At 47.1% G+C, this 19704-nt stretch overlaps 2 protein-coding genes across 5 annotated transcripts; one reads left to right on the plus strand and one right to left on the minus strand.

Moving 5' to 3' along the window:
• The first annotated feature begins 4942 nt into the window (after nt 1-4942).
• On the plus strand, nt 4943-19686 carry LOC101760543 (cyclic nucleotide-gated ion channel 1). Of its 4 annotated transcripts, none has more exons than XM_004965457.3 (9): nt 10631-10769; nt 11297-11363; nt 11447-11550; nt 13883-14315; nt 14922-15134; nt 16242-16528; nt 16643-16754; nt 17337-17573; nt 18561-19685. In XM_004965457.3, exons 3-9 carry the CDS (start codon nt 11519-11521, stop codon nt 19257-19259), a joined length of 2013 nt encoding a protein of 670 aa, XP_004965514.1. In that variant the 5' UTR covers nt 10631-10769; nt 11297-11363; nt 11447-11518; the 3' UTR covers nt 19260-19685. The 4 variants fall into 4 exon arrangements, with proteins under 4 accessions (XP_022681566.1, XP_004965515.1, XP_004965514.1 ...); XM_022825830.1 differs by lacking the exon at nt 10631-10769 and adding an exon at nt 11139-11157 and having other exon boundaries at nt 18561-19686; XM_022825831.1 differs by lacking the exons at nt 10631-10769; nt 11297-11363 and adding an exon at nt 4943-5079 and having other exon boundaries at nt 18561-19686.
• On the minus strand, nt 7628-10451 carry LOC101759316 (pentatricopeptide repeat-containing protein At3g57430, chloroplastic). The gene has a single exon (XM_004965455.3). It carries the CDS (start codon nt 10357-10359, stop codon nt 7756-7758), a length of 2604 nt encoding a protein of 867 aa, XP_004965512.2. The 5' UTR covers nt 10360-10451; the 3' UTR covers nt 7628-7755.
• Nucleotides 19687-19704: the final 18 nt, after the last annotated feature.

Here is a 19704-nt window from a genome sequence, read left to right on the forward strand (position 1 = left end):
CATCATTGAAAACTCTCATGTCATGTACTGAACCAGCCAGCCCGCAAGAACAAATGTGAACCTCAAGTCAAAGTCACAGACCGCAAGCACATTCTGTGTAGTGAAGCCCTTTCGACAAAGATGTTGCACCACCTTGTTATTTGGCACGACAACTGGTATATGAGTGCCATCTATTGCTCCTATACAATTGTTGAAGTGTGGAGAGAATCTAGGATTCTGTAACCTACGATGCATTGTTCTAAATTCAGGGTCGACCGACTTAATTATGTCAGCTGCTAGCTTTATGATACACTTCAAAACTTTGTCAAAATTGCGGTGAACTGTATCTAATGATCTCTCTAATCTGTTCTCGGCTTGTCTGACTGACTGAGGTGCACCAACCATCCAAAGAAACATTCCTAAGGCCTCTACTGAAGAGCTCTTTGATGTGGACTTTAGGCCATAAGATTGCACCAATAGATCATGCAGACGATCAAACAATTCTCTACTCATTCTAAACATGTTATAGCATTGCACCCTATCTGTTAGATTTCTCATCACCCAATCATGACCACTTTCAACCGTCTTTCTCTTCTTAGCTTTATTGAAGTAAGTGTCATTATACATACCAAACAGAAGTAGATCCTCCGTGAATTGCCTTTCATATTCACTGTCCTCCTCAGTAATAAGCCTGAACACCTCATCGTCACTTGAGTCACTGTCCACATCCATATCCTAAGACATAATACAAAATTGCAATCAGTTAAATTCAATTGTATGTACACATACACTTTAATACAAATTCAAATCAACCAACAAACAGTTCAAGCATATTCATTTCAACACAAACAGGTCAATCAAATTCATTTCAGCACAAACAGTTCAATCAAATTCATTTCAGCGCAAACAATTCAAACAAATTTATTTCAAATCTAACTTCAATTAGTACAGACAGTTCAGTTCAACACAAATGCATCATCTCAAAGACATAATTCTAATCTAGGTTGTGCTGCTTGCAATATCTCCTCAAGAAGGTCAGCCTTCCTTCTGTTGTGGATATGTTAATGAAGAACTCTCTCATTGCATCATTTAAGCAGATCTGAGAAACAGCATAGTACTCAGTACTAGTTTTATCCACCCCACACTCCAAAACCAATTTCTGAGCCTGCTTAATAGTATTGGACAACTGAGCCTGCTTCTTGTCTTGCCTATTACAGACAGCTTGCTTGATAAACTCATTCCTTTCAGCTTGCTGCTTAGAAGAGAAACTAATGTAATCCTTCATAATTTTGACCATTGGGCTTTTGGTCTTCTTGCTTGGACTTGAAGCTGTTGTGCTGGTACTACTTGTTCTCTTGCGGCTGCTTGTACTCATAGGACTGTGTGTATATTCTGGAGGCATCTCTTGCTCAGGCATCTCTTGCTCAGGCTCTTCAAGCTCTTCAAGCTCTTTAGGCTCTTGATCATCTGTATTGGTGTATCCTGGCACAAAAGAACTTGAACCATCCACAACTACACCATCAAATATACGTTCGAGCAGTGGTAGATACTCTGGAGGCCCATACATTAGTTTCATCTATTCTGGATGTTTCTGCACATGTAGTAGGTGAAGTTAGATTGCAATCAGATGGTTCCTTGCAGCCTGCACATATAATAGATCAACAAATACCTTTCTTGCAGTCTCCCACCGCTCCAAGGTTGCAGTAGGCCACCCATTTTCATCACGGCCTAAGCCACTGTCGGAATGGATATCTTTTATGAACTGATACATTCCCTTGAGCTGCCTAATCCTATTAGCTATCTGTTTCCTATCATGCCTCAGTCCTGAACCGCAGTAATACTTTTCTATGATGAGCTTATACCCTCTTGCTGTCATAGTCCCTTTGATGTAGTTACCCATTTCAATTTGATCAACGAGTAATTGACACAACAAGTTGTTATTCTGCTTTGATGACCAACTTCCTCTGTCAAATTTATTCTACCATATGCATCACAAGAACAAGCATTTCATATTACTCTAACAACAGTAGTGAATTCATGCACTTCTCTGAGATCAAAGGACATGGACTCATACCTGACGGCTTGGAAAAATTTCTTCGACTTCATTGTCGTCGTCGTCATTGCCCTGCCGTCCAACACGTCGACCGCGGCCACGGCCTACAGATGCACCAGCCGCCGCCGAAGAAGCTCCACGCATCCCACGGCCGGCGGCGAGAACAGGTGGCAACCGACCGCGGCGACCGCGACTGGACGGCGACCATTCGCCATGGCCTGCTACAGCTCCGCCACAGCTCCGAGCATTACGTAAACCGAGTGTGCGAGAGCTACCTCTTCTGCCACCGCGTGGTTGAGAGGGATGAGGCCCCGTGCTCTCGGATGCCGCCAGTGCGTCGGATTGCAAGATCCCCTGATAAGCCGCCATCGACGACCAGTCATTCGCCTGCGAGTTGAGGTCGAGTGCCTCAATGCCAATCCAGGGACCATTGATGGATCCCGACCCCGGATACTGGCTCCCCTTGCCGGCGAAGAGGTCGAAGTTGCCGAAGAAGAAGTCCCTAGTGCCGTCGTCGCCGAATCCGTCCATCGGTGGCGCGCGGATGTGAAACTTGTAGCTTGTAGGCGGTTGAGGTGCTCCGGCCACTGGTGTGGCGAAGGGAAGGGGACGAGATGTAGATCTGGCGAGAGGGGCGGCGGCGGATGACCTCGGCAGAGAGGGATGGCGGCGGCGATGCGGGAGCGTGTCAGAGGAAGGGGAGGTGGAGGGAGTCGGGCGAAGGGGCGGACGCAGTTTAGATCTGGCGAGAGGGGTGGCGGCGGATGAACTCAGGAGAGAGGGGTAGCGGCGGCCATGTGAGAGGAAGCGGAGGCGGGGGGAATCGGGCGAGACGGGCGGAGGCGGTGGAGATCTGGCGAGCGGGCGGCGCGAGGGGTGTGCGAGAGCTGGCGGCGGGCTGCGCGGAGGAGGGAGATGCGGATGAGGGCGAGGGGCAGGTGCGGATGAGGGCGAGGGGCGCGTGCCTAGGGTGCTGTGCGAGGGGAGGGGTATGGAGTGTCCAGGAGCACTTTTAGCCCCTTTTAGGGTCTCTTTGGGGGCTAAAATTTAGCTCCAAAATTTTAGCTATTTGTCACTTTTAGCCCTTCTGTTTGGATCCTAAGAGCTAAATTTTGAGATAAAAGTGCATGACTAAAATTTAGTCCATGGATTCAAAGAGGCCCTTACTGAAAAAAAAATCCTCCCTAAAAGGGCAGCTTTCCGGCACAAAGTTTTAAAAATACTATGATGAAGAGACAGCTTCCTAGCACAAATGCACAATTCCTAAAAGCACGGCCAGTAGTTAGCGAGCGAGGGCAGAATTTTAGGCTAGTTCCAATGCAAGGTTTCATTGCACTGTTTCCAAGGATGCCACATCATTCCATGAAGTGTATTCTCATGAATGAAACAGGGAGTCCCAGTGCACAGTTTCATTTCACGATTTTATAGGATGCCCATGACATTTAATTGTGAGGCATGTGATTGGATATGGTTAGATGAAATGAAACTCTATAGCCCCCAATGCAAGTTTCAATAGGTTTCATAGTCTTGGAAACAGTGTATACACAGTTTCATCCTAATGAAACTCCTTCCCTCAATCACTTCATAACTACCATGCCATGTCATCACATATGCTGATGTGTCACCGTATTTAATGTGCATGAAACCTCTATGAAACTCCCACTGGAATTAGCCTTAGGAAAACGCTGTAACTCATTCAATACAAGGGCCTGGGAGTTGCTTTCCTTTTCCCAAAGTCATTTCCTTTATTATTACTTTGTTCTTTTATTGTTTCACTTTAATGTTTTGTGTCTTCAATTTGTTTTTGACAGAATGTTTTAGTTTATTCTAGTTTGACTTTAGTTTTAAAGTACTTCCTGCATTTTAAATACATATCATTTTAGTCTTGTCTTTAGTTAAATTTTTTCTAACTTTGATAACGCCAAATAAATGTACTAATAGAATATAGGTGGATTTTACGAAACTAATTTGATGTCCTTAATTTTAAAATTTTGGTAGAGTCGTCGAAGAAATTTAACTATGACAAAACTAAACTATTTATATTTAAAACAAGGAAGGTAACGTAGAAACGTGTGTTACAATTTTATACTTAACAAGCATGGACGTTGTGCCCTACCTTCTTCACCGCCTCCCTTCCTGCCCACTGGGCCTCACGCACCTCTTAATCGGTGCTCGTGCCACCTCTACGAGACTCTGATAGCGGGACGGTGACATCTTCGAGCACAGACGCTATGGTAGAGGAGGCCGACATCCCCACCCTTATTGTCATCGTGCGGAAGCAGGTTGCAGACCCGTGAGTGAGGTCGGTCCTCCTACCGATTTTTCCTGTGACCACACGTCATACCAATGGTATCAACCTATCGGTATGGTTTATTGTTCATGTGTTATGAACTAGCTCATCAGATTATCCCCCCTTCTAACTGAGGATAATATTGCAAGAAGCGCCGCGCCACTTCGCCACACCATATTTCCTCTTCTATCCTCTTTTTTATGCGTAAGGCACAATGGACTTTAAGTTTTAACTTCTTATAAACCTTTAACACCCTAACCTTGCTAAGGAATCCCGTCAAGTTTATTATCGTAACATGGACTAGACTCCCTAATCGGACAATATGATGGAAAGATGATTTTTTTTAAAAAAAAAGTGCTAAAGGGGAGATAAAACACCTTGTTACCATAAAAACAAGCGCCCAAAAGAAAAGCTTGACTACACAAGTAAATCGGCGTATTGCATGACATCATGACGAGATCAATCACTCCGCCGTGGTCCATGCGTAAGGCAGCGAAGACCATTGCCTGAGTCGTGCCGTGCCGTCCAGGGTCCAGCTGCTTCCCTGTGGAGTCCACGCCTTCTCCTCTACTTTCACTATCCTTTTCCCGCCACGAGCCCATGAACACCACCATCATGCGCCGAAGACCCCGAGAGCATGACACTTCCTCCCATTTCCTTCCCCAGTATCTCACCCGCGTCCCCGCACCTGGCTCCGCGTTGAAGGGGAAAGGATCGGAGGCACCCGCGCCTCGCCGCCTCCAAGTTGAAACACCAGGTGATCAATCTCTTGCTCCCCTCCTCTCTTCCTCGCCGGTTTGATGCAGTTCTGCCAGATTCCTTAGCGGGCGCTCGAGCGTCACTAGCCACTACCGACGAACAGACACGTGACACCCGTTGCGCCCACACACAGTGACCCCAAGGGGTGGCCTTATCTGCTCCCAGGCTCCAAGCGATGCGATGGGTCATCTTCCTCCTCGAGCCCTTCTCGCCGCCGCTCATTGCTCCCTCTGCAAAAATGGATTCGCAGTGCTGGCCATCACCGGCGATAAGATCCAGCTTCTCGTGTTGGAGAAGGAGAAGTCGGATTAGAGTCTTTAGGGTTTGGGGTTTGGGGTTGGGGATTTGGGGCTGTGATGTTCGGCGCTAGAGAGAAGTTGCTTTCCTTTTCCCAAAGTCATTTCCTTTATAATTACTTCGTTCTTTTATTGTTTCACTTTAATGTTTTGTGTCTTCAATTTGTTTTTGACATATTGTTTTAGCTTATTCTAGTTTGACTTTAGTTTTAAAGTACTTCCTGCATTTTAAATACATATCGTTTTAGTCTTGTCTTTAGTTAATTTTTTTCTAACTTTGATAACGCCAAATAAATATACTAATAGAATGTAGGTGGATTTTACGAAACTAATTTGACGTCCTAGATGTTGATGTAATTTTTAAAATTTTGGCAGAGTCGTCAAAGAAATTTAACCATGACAAAACTAAAACTATTTATATTTAAAACAAGGAACGTAACGTAGAAACGTGTGTTACAATTTTATACTTGACAAGCATGGATGCTTGTGTCCTACCTTCTTCACTGCCTCCCTTCCTGCCCACTGGGCCTCGCGCACCCCTTAATCGGTGCTAGTGCCACCTCTATGAGACTTTTGATAGCGGGACAGGGACCCCTTCGAGCATAGAGGGTCTAAGGTTATGGTAGAGGAGGCCGACATCCCCACCCTTATTGTCGTCGTGCGGAAGCAGGTTGCAGACCTGTGAGTGAGGTCGGTCCACCTACCGATTTTTCCTGTGATCACACGCCGTACCAATGGAAAACTATCAACCTATCGGTATGGTTTGTTGTCCATGTGTTATGAACTCGCGCATCAGATTATGAACTCACTCATCAGATTGTCCCCCCCCCAGATTGAGGATAGTGCCGCGCCACTTCACCGAACCATATTTCCTCTTCTATCCTCTTTTTTATGCCTAAGGCACGATAGACCTTAACACCAAGGAGTGGCCTTATCTACTCCTAGGCTCCAAGCGACGCGACAGGTCATCATCCTCCTCGAGCCCTTCTCGCTGCCGCTTATCGCTCCCTCTGCAAAAATGGATTCGCGGCGCTGGCAATCACTGGAGATGGATTAGGGTCTTTAGGGTTTGGGGGTTGGGGATTGGGGGCTGTGATGTCCGGCGCTAAAGAGAAGGTTGGTGGTGGTGATAGGCCCGGCGGCGGTTGCAGGTTGCGGGCGGTGAGGCCGGGTGGCGATGGCGCCGCCGGCTGGTTGGTGGAGGACCCCTGGTGGGCAGTGCCGGCGGCGGGGGCGACAAAGAACAGCGGTTAGGAAGGGTGGGGGAGGAGGTGGCGGCGGGAGGTGGGCGGAGTGGCATAGCGTCGAGGTCGCCACCGGCCGCGGCAGGTGGTGGAGGCCGGCGGGGTGGGGTCGTCCAGTGCTGTGCTGTTTGAGGGAAGGAAGATGAAGAAGAAAGAGGGAAGGGGGACGAAGAACATTACTTCGGTCGTCGCAAACCCTGTAGCAACGAGCGCTCGCCAACCAATGGCCCCCCAGTTCTGCTCCGTGCTAAGCCGCTGAGGGGGTGTTTGGGAGACAGGGGCTAAACTGTCACATCGGATGTTTGACACTAATTAGGAGTATTAAACATAGACTAATTACAAAACTAATTGCACAACCTCTAGGCTAAATTGCGAGATGAATCTATTAAGCCTAATTAGTCCATGATTTGACAATGTGGTGCTAAAGTAACCATTCGCTAATGATGGATTAATTAGGTTTAATAGATTCGTCTCGCGATTTAGCCTAGAGATTCTGCTATTAGTTTTGTAATCAGCTCATATTTAGTCCTTCTAATTAGCATCCGAACATCCCATATGACAGGGCTAAAGTTTAGCCCTCGTTATAAAAAAGTTCAATCGCTTGGGTTTCGACGCGGGGGAGAAATAACCGTACGGAGTGCATTCGCTGTTTCAGACTTTCAGTACGATCCTTTGCTTGATTTACATTATCGTTTCTCTCAAGGATTTCGATACGTTCTCCGGTTGTTGTGAACTTGTGGGTTTTGTATCGCTGCTTTCGGGTTATTTTTGGAAGCATTAAACCATCCACAGATCAGTCTAGTTCAATTTTTATAATTGGATGATACGGACACGGGCGATAGTTTTGTTCCCCGTAGCTTTACTGTCAATCTGTCGCTATTATCAGTCCATATTTCCGTCCATCCAATCCTTTGTTTGGAAAATCCTAAGCACTCAGTATCTCAGTAAAGCGTTCCAGTTTCAGACCGATCAGTAGGTTCTACTAGAATGGTGGTGACCATGACGATTAGCCAGTTCACTCCAAACAACTTTATAGCCAGAGGGACTTCAGAGTCCTGTAACAATCTTTTACTACTGTGTGTATGAACTAAACAATTTGGTAGGCACTGTAACTGTAAGGACATGCTATTTCCTCTACCAGTAATCCCCGCAAGAGCAGGCGCCGTCCACGAAATGGTGGAACCTCCTCACATCCCTCAGCACGATCTCCCTCCCGACCATCTTGGAGATAAACTTGGCGGCCTCGTGGCAGTCGTTGCACACCCTCAGGTTCTTGGCCACCCTGATGGTGGCGCCCGGCGGCGTCCGCAGCAGCCCAAAGGCGATGGCGAGCTTCTCGCTGTGGTACCGGAGGATCGCCGCCTTCTCGCCTTCCTCAATGTCGTGGAGCACGCACGACGTGTCCGGCGCGTACCCCTGGCCCCGCATCCGCTCCCAGAGCGCGTCCATGTGCGCGTGCACCACCGCGCTCTCCGGGTGCGCGGACTCGCCGGCCATGAACCTGTGGATCGCGCCGTCGAGCTCGATCCAGCTGCACCCGGGTTCCTTGCTGACGCCCCTCTGCCGCATCCGGCTCCTCACCTCCGATGACTTCTCCCATAGGCCGGCCGCGGAGTAGATGTTGCACAGGAGCACGTAGTGGCTCGCCTCGTCGGGCTCGAGCTCGAACAGCCGCTCGGCAGCGATCTCGCCGAGCTGGACGTTCCGGTGGAGTCGGCACGCTCCGAGGAAGCTGCTCCACGCGGACACCTGCTGCTCTCCTGGCTCCATTGAGCTGATGATGCTGTAGGCCTCGTCCAGCCTTCCCGCCCGACCGAGAATGTCGACGGCGCAGGCGTGAAGGTCCGGCGTTGGCTCGACCCCGTGGTCCCTCTTCATGCTATGGAACAGCTCCAGGCCGCGGTCGACCATGCCAGAGTGGCTGCAGGCAGCTAGCGCGGCGATGAAGGTGACCTCATTCGGCTTGGCCTCGTCGCTCGCCACCATTTGGTCGAACAGAGCGATGGCCTCGTCGCCGAGCCCGTGCATGCCGTAGGCCATGATGAGAACGTTCCAGGTGATGACATTCCTCCTCGGCAGCCGCTCGAACACAGCCCTCGACAGCGCCAGGCAGCCGCACTTGGCGTACATGTCCACCAGCGCGCTCCCAACAGCGACGTCTGAGTCCAGGGCGTGGCGCACCGCGTAGCCGTGGATCTCCTTCCCCCTTGCTGGCACCGCGAGCATCGCGCAGCCAGGGAGCAGGGTCATGAGTGTGATGTTGTTGGGCATCACCGGCTCTTCGTCCGCTCTGGCAATGCCGTCTTCCGTTGCTGCATCGGTGCATCCCCCTTGCTGCTGCATCTCCCGGACCAGCTGGAACGCGTCGCTGATGTGGCCCTGCACGACACAGCCGGTGATGAGGGTGTTCCAGGAGACCACGTCGCGGGGCTCGATCGCGGCGAAGATCCGCCGCGCGGCGTCCATGTCGCCGAGGCGCGCGTACATGTCCATGAGCGCGTTCTGCACGAACCGGTTGTCCGCTATGCCGCGCTTCACGGCGTACCCGTGCACCGCCTCCTTGCCGGCGAAGGCCTCCGAGCGCGCGCACGCAGGCAGCACGCCCGCTATGGTGGTCTCGCTGGGCACGACCCCGGCATCGGCCTCCATCCGGGCGAAGAGCTCCAGCGCGTCCTCGTCCATGCCGTCCTGCGCGTACCCGCAGATCATGGCGTTCCACAGCCCGAGCTGGCGGTCGACGCCAGGGACCATGTCGAACACCCGCCTGGCCGCGTCCACCCGCTCGTGGCTCGCGTACATGTCCACGAGCGCGCTGGCGACGAACGAGTTGGCGGCGAGGTCGGCGTCTTTGAGGACGTAGGCATGCATCTCCCTGCCGAGGGAGAGCATCTCCAGCTGCGAGCACGCCGGGAGCGCGCTCGCGAACGTGACGCCGTCGGGGCGCACGCCGCGGGCGACCATGTCGTAGAGCACCTCGACGGCCTCGTCAAAGCGGCCGCTCTGAACCAGAAGGCTGACCATGGTGTTCCACGTGACGAGGCCGCCGCCCGGCGCGTCGGCGGCGCCGACGGAGCCGAAGAGCCGCTGCGCGTCGTCGACCAGGCCGAGGCGCGCGTACATGGAGAGCAGCGCGTTGAACGCGAACCGTTCGTCGCCGTCCAGGAAGCCGTTCTTGAGAGCGAACGCGTGCGCCTCGCGGCCGAGGCGCGGGTCCTCGGCGAGGTGGGAGCACGCGGCGAGGACGCTGACAAGCGTGAACGAGGTGAGCGGGTGGCCCTCCAGGACCATGTCGCGGAGCGCGCCGAGGGCCGGGAGCCAGCGGCGGAAGAGGCAGAGCGCGGCAATGAGGGAGTTGAATGTGACGGCGTCGCGGTCGGGCATCGCGGCGAAGAGCGCGAGCGCGGCGGGGAGGTCGCCGCACCGGGCGTGGGCGGTGAGGAGCGCGTTGGCGACGGCCGGGGTGGGCCCATCGAGGAGGCCGCGGCGCAGCGCGGCGCCGTGGATGGAGCGGACGGCCGGGAGGGAGCGGAGCGCGGCGGCGGACTTAGCGGCGGGCGGGAGCGCGAAGCGGTCGAGCGGCGCGGAAGGGGACGCCGCTGCTGTCAGGGAGGAGAGCGCGCGGAGGGCGGCGGCGTGGTCTCCGGCGGCGGTGAGGGAGCGGATGGTGGCGGCGGTGGGCGGGTGGGGCGGATGCGGTGGGGGAGGCGGGGAGGTGACGGGGAGGGGCATGGCGGCCATGGAGGCTGGAGCAGCGGGGAGGGGATTGGGAGCTCAGCCTCAGCTAGCCAAGCCGGCTAGGGAGCTCGGCTTCAGCCGTTCAGCGTGGTGTCGAGTGTTTGGGTTGGAATTTGGATAAGCGATCTTTCAAAAAAGAATTTGGATAAGCCAGCGAAGACCGTTGCCGGGTCGTGCCGTCCTGCACTTCTGCTGACTGCTGTGGTGGAGTCCACGCGACCACACGCCCTCGCCTCTCTTTCCCACTCGTGTCCTTCCCTTCCCCCGCCAGGCCGCCACCACCACCATCATGCGGCGAAGACCACGTCAGCGGGAAGCTTCATCGCATTTGCTCCCGCCCCAACTCCGCCCGCCTACCGCGCCCCGCGTCGAAGGGGAAAGGAGGCGCCCGCGCCCCCAAGTCGAAACCCTAGGTAATCAACCTCCTTAGCGATAAGGCGGTGCGTTCGATTCTGTGGTTCGAATTGGCTTGGTTTACGGCGATTTAGTTGCGGTTGTGGTGGTTTTGGGAAGCAGTTGGTGGGTTGGTTAGCTAGCGCTTGGGTTTCGCTGCGGGGACGGACAGCCGTCTGCCCGTACAGTGCGATGATTTGCTTGCTTAACTCTCGAGAATTTTGATCTGTTGTCTGGTTGGAGCTTCTGCTGGTAGCCTATGGTTGCTTGTTTGTGGAGGTTTGAGTGATTTTTTTTCCTAACAAATTGAGGCCGTTGGGGCGGCAGGCTGCTCTCAGGCTATCTTTGGAAGCAATTACATAGATTAATATAAACGGAATAATCTAGTTCTATAATTGGATGATATAGGTACGAACGGTTGTTTTGTTTGTTGCCCTTAACTTTACTGTCACTGTTATCATTTAATCCTTGCCCGGAAATATCTAAGCACTCAGTATCCAGTAGGCATTCCAGTTTCTGATCAGTGTGTTATTTTCTCCAATATCAGATCCCAGTTGGTTGTTGTGGCATAACTTAGCTTTGTTGATTATCCTAATCACTGAGAATACTTAAAGGTGGCAGCTCTTCTTCTTGTTGTTTTGCACATTCCACTATGCTAGTGTTGGTGCTCTTACTCAGTTGTGATTATAATCTTCAGGGAGCTTGATGCATGTGAATACCAGGCCTGGAGGATAGATCTAATCCTGCTAGCAGCTAAAATTATAAGAAAATGATGATGGGAAAAGAGGACAGATATGTGAGGTTAGTATCTCCATCCCCTGCTGCTTGGGATAGTTTCTAGATTACTGGGTACTTCGTCGAAGTGTTTTGCATTTATAGCATGCTAGCAACACAAAAGCATGTGAAGAGTGTGATATTATCCTAAGTGAGGAAACATATCTACGTTTCAAAAAAAAAAGAGGAAACATATCTAGTGCAAGCGAACATTTGAATTAGATCGAGCAAATGCCCACTTGGGCCATCAGATGTGGACTGAATGGTAAGCAACACAGGCAAAGAATCCAAGTCCCTTCTTCAAGATGGCAGAAAACAGCCACAAACATATGCACTTTGTGCCAATGTTTGCATCTGACTCCATAACCTGAGCCCTCTTCCTCCAAATTGCTCTATCCATATCTCTTGAACTTTAATTTTTTGCCATGGCTCATGACAGTGCGGCAATTGAACTCCAATAACCAGAATGCAAAAGCAAGCACGGGTGCATATGTCCATGTATATACATGTTCGTGCAAGCCGCATAGTCATGGATATCGGCGTTAGTAAGGCGCATCCCTTTGAAGAACAAAATTGTATGTCATGTATATCTGTGTCAGCAACCTGCATAGAGCCAATATTATTTTCCGTCCAGCAAAAGCATCAGAGAGGTTTCGTGGTTTTTAAATTTTAATGTTGAGGAACTGTGTCGAACTTTCTGAAAGTAGAGGTATTACAAGAGAAGTTTCAAATTTGAGCTTCTAAAGATCACATTTGATCATTCTCTCCATTTCGAACTGAACGTGCCCCCTCTGAATCTAAATGCTATTACAAGAATTTCGATGCCACTTTCTAAGAATAACATTTCACCTATGGATCCCATTTTCCACATGAATCAATTGTGGATGGCTGATCAGTTGGCTAAGAGGGGGCTCGCTCATCCTGAGACCTGCACCTTTTGTGATCAGGATGAGGAAACCATACACCACCTGTTGGTGGGCTGTGTTTTCTTTCTCACACCAGGTGTGGGCACTGATCTTCCAGCAGTTAGGCCTGCTGCAGTTGATGCCAGAACCTTCTGCGACTCGTTTCCCAGGCTGGTGGAGGAAGTCGATTGCTGCTGTCCCAAAGGATGTGCGTAATGGCCTCAATTCCCTGATAATTTTGGTAGCCTGGGAGGTGTGGAAGCATTGTAATGCTTGTGTGTTTGATAATGTGAGGCCCAACATTCAGGAGGTGCTCAGGTCTGTTAACACGGAAGGAGGCCTCTGGTGCTTGGCGGGAGCCTCAAAGCTCCAAGAGCTTGTGCTCAGGTCGTTAGCTCCAGGAGCTTAAAGCTCTGGAGGGTGTTGGTCATTTTCTTTGTTTTTCTGTGGCGAGGTTGTAATCTGGGGGTTTTGTGTGGGGTGTGAGTGTGGTGTCCTGGTGCTCGTGTTGGGTCTCTCCTGACTCGTGTATTCTTTTCTACCTTAATGAAATGACGTGCAGTTCTCCTGCGTTGTTCGAGAAAAAAAAACTTCAGCTGGGTCCTGCTATGGCATGTTGCTGTAGTGTTGTTCCATTTTGGGGCCACAATTGCAGTATTGGTTGGAAGTTATAGTAAAATGATTTATTTCCCTACATATGTATAGATAAGTTAGAGCCTGTTTCTGAGGGGGCCAAGTCAAGTTATTCCTATAAAAAATGCCTGCATTATATCACATTTGTCAATTAAATGAGGGCGTGCCCAGTGCAAAAACTCCCACACAAGCAAAGAGGATGGTTCGAACCCATGACCTCCAGGTCAGAAGTGGAGAGTTTCTACCACTGCGACAGATCTGCCCTTCACTTGTCAATTAAACTAGAATGATGAAAAAATCTCTCACGTCTAAAGTTTTATCATTCAACTATGTAGTTTATTTCCCTCTTCTAGTACCCTTCTCCACTACTCATGCTATGCTGTTTAGCTCTACTCTCTGCAGTAGTACCGCATTCTAAACTTTATATTCCTTATTCTTCCAAATTCATCAATTGAGCCCATTTCATTTGAGCTTCATTTTTGGCATCCTCCATTAGGTCTTATAAACTGCAATGGCAATGCATGTATTGCATGAGGCTTCAATGCATGTATTGCATGAGGCTTTAAATAAGCATAGCGTGCAACACCACACTAGCATGTTCATTGGATTGTTATGCCAGTATCGGATTAAACGGATGAGGCCCAACTGAACCAATGAGATAAGAACTGAATCTTAGGCCTTTGGTAACCTGGTTAATGAAAATGAAATGCACACAGATCAGTTATGGTTTTAAGTAAAGAATGAAGACCAGCTCAGTGGTGATTGGGGAAATTGTCCTATATAGCAATTGTTCTGATTTTTTTGATTTATTCTATGTACAGGTTTCAGGACTGGAGATCAGAGCAATCTGTTAGCTCAGAGAACATAGTTGTTCCATGTAGAAAAACAAAGTCTGCAACAGGAACTCTTCATCCCCAAGGGCCGTTTCTGCAAAAATGGAACAGGATATTTGTGATATCATGTATACTTGCAGTTTCAGTGGACCCATTGTTCTTGTATATCCCAATTATCAATGATGAAAAACCTTGCTGGTACTTGGATAGAAAGTTGGAAAAGGCAGCAAGTGTCCTGCGTTTTTTCACAGATATTTTCTACATACTCCATATCATATTTCAGTTCCGAACAGGCTTTATTGCGTCATCTCCTACGACTTTTGGGCGGGGTGTCTTAATCAAAGATAGATATGCAATAATGAAGCGATACATATCAACATACTTTTTTATTGATGTCTTCGCTATTCTACCCATCCCGCAGGTAAGTCGTGTACACTTTGTCTACAGAAACATTTTGATAGTATCATAGTAAATACTCTGTGCAATATACTTTGGTTAAGCTCTTTACTGAAATATTTGATAGCATCATAGGAAGTGCTCTCACAGTTATGTTACTATATATTTTTTACAGGAAATTATGACGGTGTGTCAATATAATTGAAACAAATTGTTGTCGTCAATGCCCTTTAATAGTCTCTTCCTAAGAATTGTGTAGAAGTAGAATCTGTTTGCCTGTTAAAGGTGATAGAGTTACATTCAAATCCACATATCAGAAACTTGATAGTTTTGATAAATTCAGAGAAAAAATATTATCTATTTATTTGATGATTCTTCTGTACTTTAGGTTTTCAGATAGTGCATTAAGTTAAGGCTTGTCCATATTTGTTTCTTGTTGTATAGTTAAGATTGTAATCTTGATAGTTTTGTTACCAGGTGATTATTTTGGTTGTGCTACCTAAAATATTATCTTTTTATTTGATGATTCTTCTGCACTTTAGGTTTCCAGATAGTGCATTAAGTTAAGGCCTATCCGTATTTGTTTGTTGTTCTATAGTTAAGATTGTAATCATGATAGTTTTGTTACCAGGTAATTATTTTGGTTGTGCTACCTAAACTTCCAGACGCAGAGGTTATGAAAGCCAAAAATGTCTTGATGATTATAATTATATGCCAATATGTGCCTCGACTAATCCGAATAAGACCGCTATATCAACAAATCACAAGATCTGCTGGGGTTATTACAGAGACAGCACGGGCTGGTGCTGCTTTCAATCTTTTACTTTACATGCTTGCCAGTCATGTAAGTGTTGTATTTGTGAAGTCTGAATGTTAACTAATTTCAGTCGTCATTTTTATGCAGTAAATTTAATTCCATTAATGAAATCGTGAGCCACTTCATGTACTGCAAAATTTGAATAGGCTAAAAACTGTGAAATTTTGGTTTCATGTACTATTACTAACAACAACAAGAAAACCTTTTAGTCCCAAGCAAGTTGGGTTAGGCTAGAGGTGAATTGCTGAAACCCAACATGAGCTACCACCAAAAGGGGAAAAGAAGGAGAAAAGCAGTATCATGATTTTTGCATGCATTTAGTTGCGGTACTTTGTTGAGTCACACGTCAGTTGTACAGCAATTCTTTCCTGTTTTTTTTTCTTTAGATCCAATTCTGCCATCAGCCAATCTTTTGATTTGTACATATTGGTATCCCATATGTTAAATTGTTCTAAACCCTAAACACCATGTTTACACTCTCAAAATTTACATATAAGCCATGCACCATATAATTTTCCTTGCAGACCCCTACTTATGTTAAACCATCCGAACTATATATTGAACATTGCATTGATTAAATCAGCAGAAGTGACTGAGAGAGTTATCAGCATCCATTTTGTGTACTCCCTATGATTTTAAATATGCGATGTTTTTTGAACTAATTAGCTTGTCCAAAATGTCATATATTTAAAAACACAGAGTGAGTAATAGAATTGGAATTGCATGGTTTAAAAAAAAACTCCAACAGAGCCATAAGGGGCACTGTATTAAGCATCACCAATTGGCTTGCCTTTTTATTTGTAGCTGATTCGTAATCCAATCGATAATTTGATGGAGAAGTGGGTTCCTTGGTAATGCTGGTGGCATGGTGGATATTGAAACACACATCCTGGGTTTTCACTGCTCAGCCTTGCATACCACCCTTGTTGTATAGAAAGAACCAAGGAGATACGTGAGGTTGGACGCCGAACCCAGGATGACATGTTGTGGTGGCCTATAAATTGGCTTAAAATCTGAAGCATTTTTGCAAAGTTGTTATAATATTTGTAGTTCCTCCAAGTATTCTAAAACATGGCTGTATGCATTGTAACAGAACTTCAATGTAATTTGAAAGCAATTTTTCAACTGTTGCAGGTCCTTGGAGCAATTTGGTACTTGCTTTCTATTCAACGCCAAGAATCCTGCTGGAGACAGGAGTGTAGAAATAATGCAACATGTGATGCTAAATATATATACTGTGGGGCTGTCAATAATAATGAGAAAAATGCTTTTTTAAAGACTGTTTGCTCATTAAGTCCACCAAACAGTCTTCCAGATCCATTCTTCGGGATTTATGCACCAGCTATAGAAAATATAACACAATCAAGAAGTTTCTTTGTAAAATTGTTCTTCTGTGTTTGGTGGGGCCTGCAAAATCTTAGGTGTGTCCAAAAGACAAAAACTTTAGATATATTTGTATGAGTACTCTATTTGTATTTTAAACTAATATATGGATAGCCCAACACTTATTTTATACCTTGCTTTGTTCAATGCAGTTCTCTTGGCCAAAACCTGAAAACAAGCACTTATGCATGGGAGAATATATTTGCTGTTTTTGTCTCAATATCAGGTTTAGTTTTGTTTGCACTGCTTATTGGTAATATGCAGGTAAACGCATCTAACACTGATAGCTAAGAACTTTCATTTTGTTTATTTTAGTTGAAGTAAGTATGCATGGTGTTACGACTCTATTAGATACATAGTTAATTGGAGTGTGTTTGAATGCTAGACTGATGCCAAAGGCATATCCCATGAAAAATATAGAATATATATGATTAAATTACACGACTGAGAAACTGGGTTGGTTGATATTTAGAAAACCGAACCCATCATCATGTTCCACTAGTGAGAAACCCCTCTGTACATGTTTGAAGTCATGGGACCTTGTGATGCCTCATGCCAGTTGTCCCGGCTCACCATTGTGAAGCTAAATACCAGCAAAATCCAGGTTGGAAACTGGTTCGCTACTGGCTTTGGCCGACAAACCTTTCTAAGGCTCAAACCATCAATACTATTTACAGAAAAACAGTTCACATTTCCAAAACACCAATCGGAATAGGTTAATTTCTTGGATCTTGCAAGAAGGAATTTAAATGAAAGATCCCTATTCAGAGTCTTGGTTCACAATTAATGTTTTTTTTTTCTGATCTTTGACAATGCTCTAACTATTCCCTCCCCCTCTTACAACAGACCTATTTGCAATCAGCCTCTCTGAGAATAGAAGAAATGAGAGTGAAAAGCCGTGACACGGATCAGTGGATGTCATATCGACATCTTCCTGAGAACCTCAAGGAAAGAATACGGCGTTATGAACAGTACAGATGGCAAGAAACAAGCGGTGTTGATGAAGAGCAACTCCTTGTGAATCTCCCCAAAGATCTTAGGAGGGATATAAAACGACATCTTTGTTTATCACTTCTCATGAGGGTATGTTCTCACATGTTTTTTCCCAGAGTAACCTGCTGACTATCACCTATTAGTAAATCATCTATGAGTAAAATACATTGGCGGTCCCTGAACTTGTCTTGTGTCATCTGGGTTCCTAAACTCTCAAAATGCTTTTTTAGGTCCCCAAACTTGTCTCAAGGTGTCATCTAGGACCATAAACTCTCAAAGTGCATATTTAGACCCCCAAACTTGTCCTCGGATTTCATCAGGGTCCCTAAACTCTCAAAATACATTTTCAAATCTTAAAACTTGTTACATGTCGCTGATGGCAATGCTTCCTCCTCGCTCGTTGCCTTCACAACCACCTTATGCTAGTGATCACGCATGTATTGCTTGGTGCTCTTAAAATGCACTTTGAGAGTTTAAGGACTCGGATGACACCCCGAGACAAGTTGGGGGATCTGAAAATGTGTTTTAAGAGTTTAGGGACCTGGATGGCATCTTGAGACAAGTTCATGACGTGAAAATTGCATTTTGAGAGTTTAGGGACCTAGACGACACCCGATGACAAGTTCAGGGACCGCCCGTGTATTTTACTCAACCCTGAGGCTGAGCCAGTTTTATAAGAATCCATAGTCTGCTTTAGATTTGTAAAATTGCCCCTTTTTGCTAGTGCTGATGTTTCCAGGCAAAGGGCCAATCAGATACAATGCCATGATCCATCTTTTATTCGTTCCTAATGTTTTCCAGGCAAAAGAACAATCTGATATGGTGCCATAATCTAATTTTTGTTCCTTTCTTTGTAATCTGAATACTCAGTGCTGTGGACTTTACACAACCTGTTAAAGTCAACAAGCACCATAGCACATCATGGTCCCAGCAAGACTCCTTTTGGGCACTAATTTTCCATAGGGGCCCTTGAATTTACCCCAACAAACTTCTTTATTTGTGTCTTGATGCATGGATTGATCTTCCATCCTATGGTCATCCTGAAATGTTTTACCTTGCTGTGTTCATTGTTTCCAGGTTCCAATGTTTGAAAATATGGACGATCAGCTCTTGGATGCCATGTGTGATTGCCTAAAGCCCATTCTATACACAGAAGGTAGCTGCATCATTCGTGAAGGGGATCCGGTTACTGAAATGCTCTTCATCATGCGAGGAAATCTAATGAGCATGACGACAAATGGTGGAAGAACTGGCTTCTTTAACTCCGATGTTCTAGAAGGTGGGGATTTCTGCGGTGAGGAGCTCCTCACCTGGGCTCTTGATCCCACATCAACATCAAGCCTCCCCAGCTCAACAAGGACAGTGAAGACAATGTCTGAAGTCGAAGCTTTTGCTTTGAGGGCTGAAGACTTGAGGTTTGTGGCCATCCAATTCCGACGACTCCACAGCAAGCAGCTCCAGCACACTTTCAGGTTCTACTCGCAGCAGTGGAGAACCTGGGCTGCCTGTTTCATCCAAGCAGCCTGGCACCGGTACTGCAGGAAGAAGATTGAAGACTCTTTGCGCGAGAAGGAGAAGAGGTTGAAGTTTGCGATTGCGACTGAAGGGTCCACCTCTCTCAGCTTCATGGCAGCACTGTATGCTTCGCGTTTCGCTGGAAATATGGTACGGATCTTGAGGAGGAACGCCACACGCAAGGCCCGGCTGCAGGAACGAGTGCCTGCGAGAATGCTGCAGAAGCCAGCAGAGCCCAACTTCTCCGCGGAAGAGCAGTAGCTTCGCTCTTGTGCCTAACCTTTGCCAGACATGGATGCTAAGCCAAAAAAGGAAATAAAAGAGAGAGAGAGAGAGAGAGCACCATGATAGCGTGACTACTTGATGACGTAGATGGCTGCTTGTTTCAGATCTTTCGAGTAGCGTTGTACTCCTCCGTTGTTTTAGCTTTTCTAATACATATTTATATTTAGATGCATAATAATATATACGAGATTCGGAGGAGTTATACGCCTTACCTCGGTCTTATGTGCTTGTGTAACGTAGGTGTGATTAGCAATGTAGTGATGTGCCTCAAAGTATATATGTATAGTTGGCGATCGTGTTTTCTCATTGTAGACGGGACTGGTAGGTGGTATCTAAAACTTTACATCGCCAGCCCCTCGTATATATTGCAATTTACTTAGTTGGCGCGCGTGCGCTGCTAGCAGATGAATGGCATGCTAAT

This window comes from Setaria italica, chromosome IV, assembly GCF_000263155.2.
Source record: "Setaria italica strain Yugu1 chromosome IV, Setaria_italica_v2.0, whole genome shotgun sequence".
Lineage (NCBI taxonomy): Eukaryota > Viridiplantae > Streptophyta > Magnoliopsida > Poales > Poaceae > Setaria > Setaria italica.

Coding starts and splice junctions, on each gene's coding strand:
- LOC101760543 (XM_022825831.1), top strand. CDS start 11,519: ATGATGATGGGAAAAGAGGACAGATATGTGAG. Junction 11,551..13,882: donor AAAGAGGACAGATATGTGAG/GTTAGTATCTCC, acceptor TTCTATGTACAG/GTTTCAGGACTGGAGATCAG. Junction 14,316..14,921: donor CTATTCTACCCATCCCGCAG/GTAAGTCGTGTA, acceptor TTTTGTTACCAG/GTAATTATTTTGGTTGTGCT.
- LOC101759316 (XM_004965455.3), bottom strand. CDS start 10,359: ATGGCCGCCATGCCCCTCCCCGTCACCTCCCCGCCTCCCCCACCGCAT.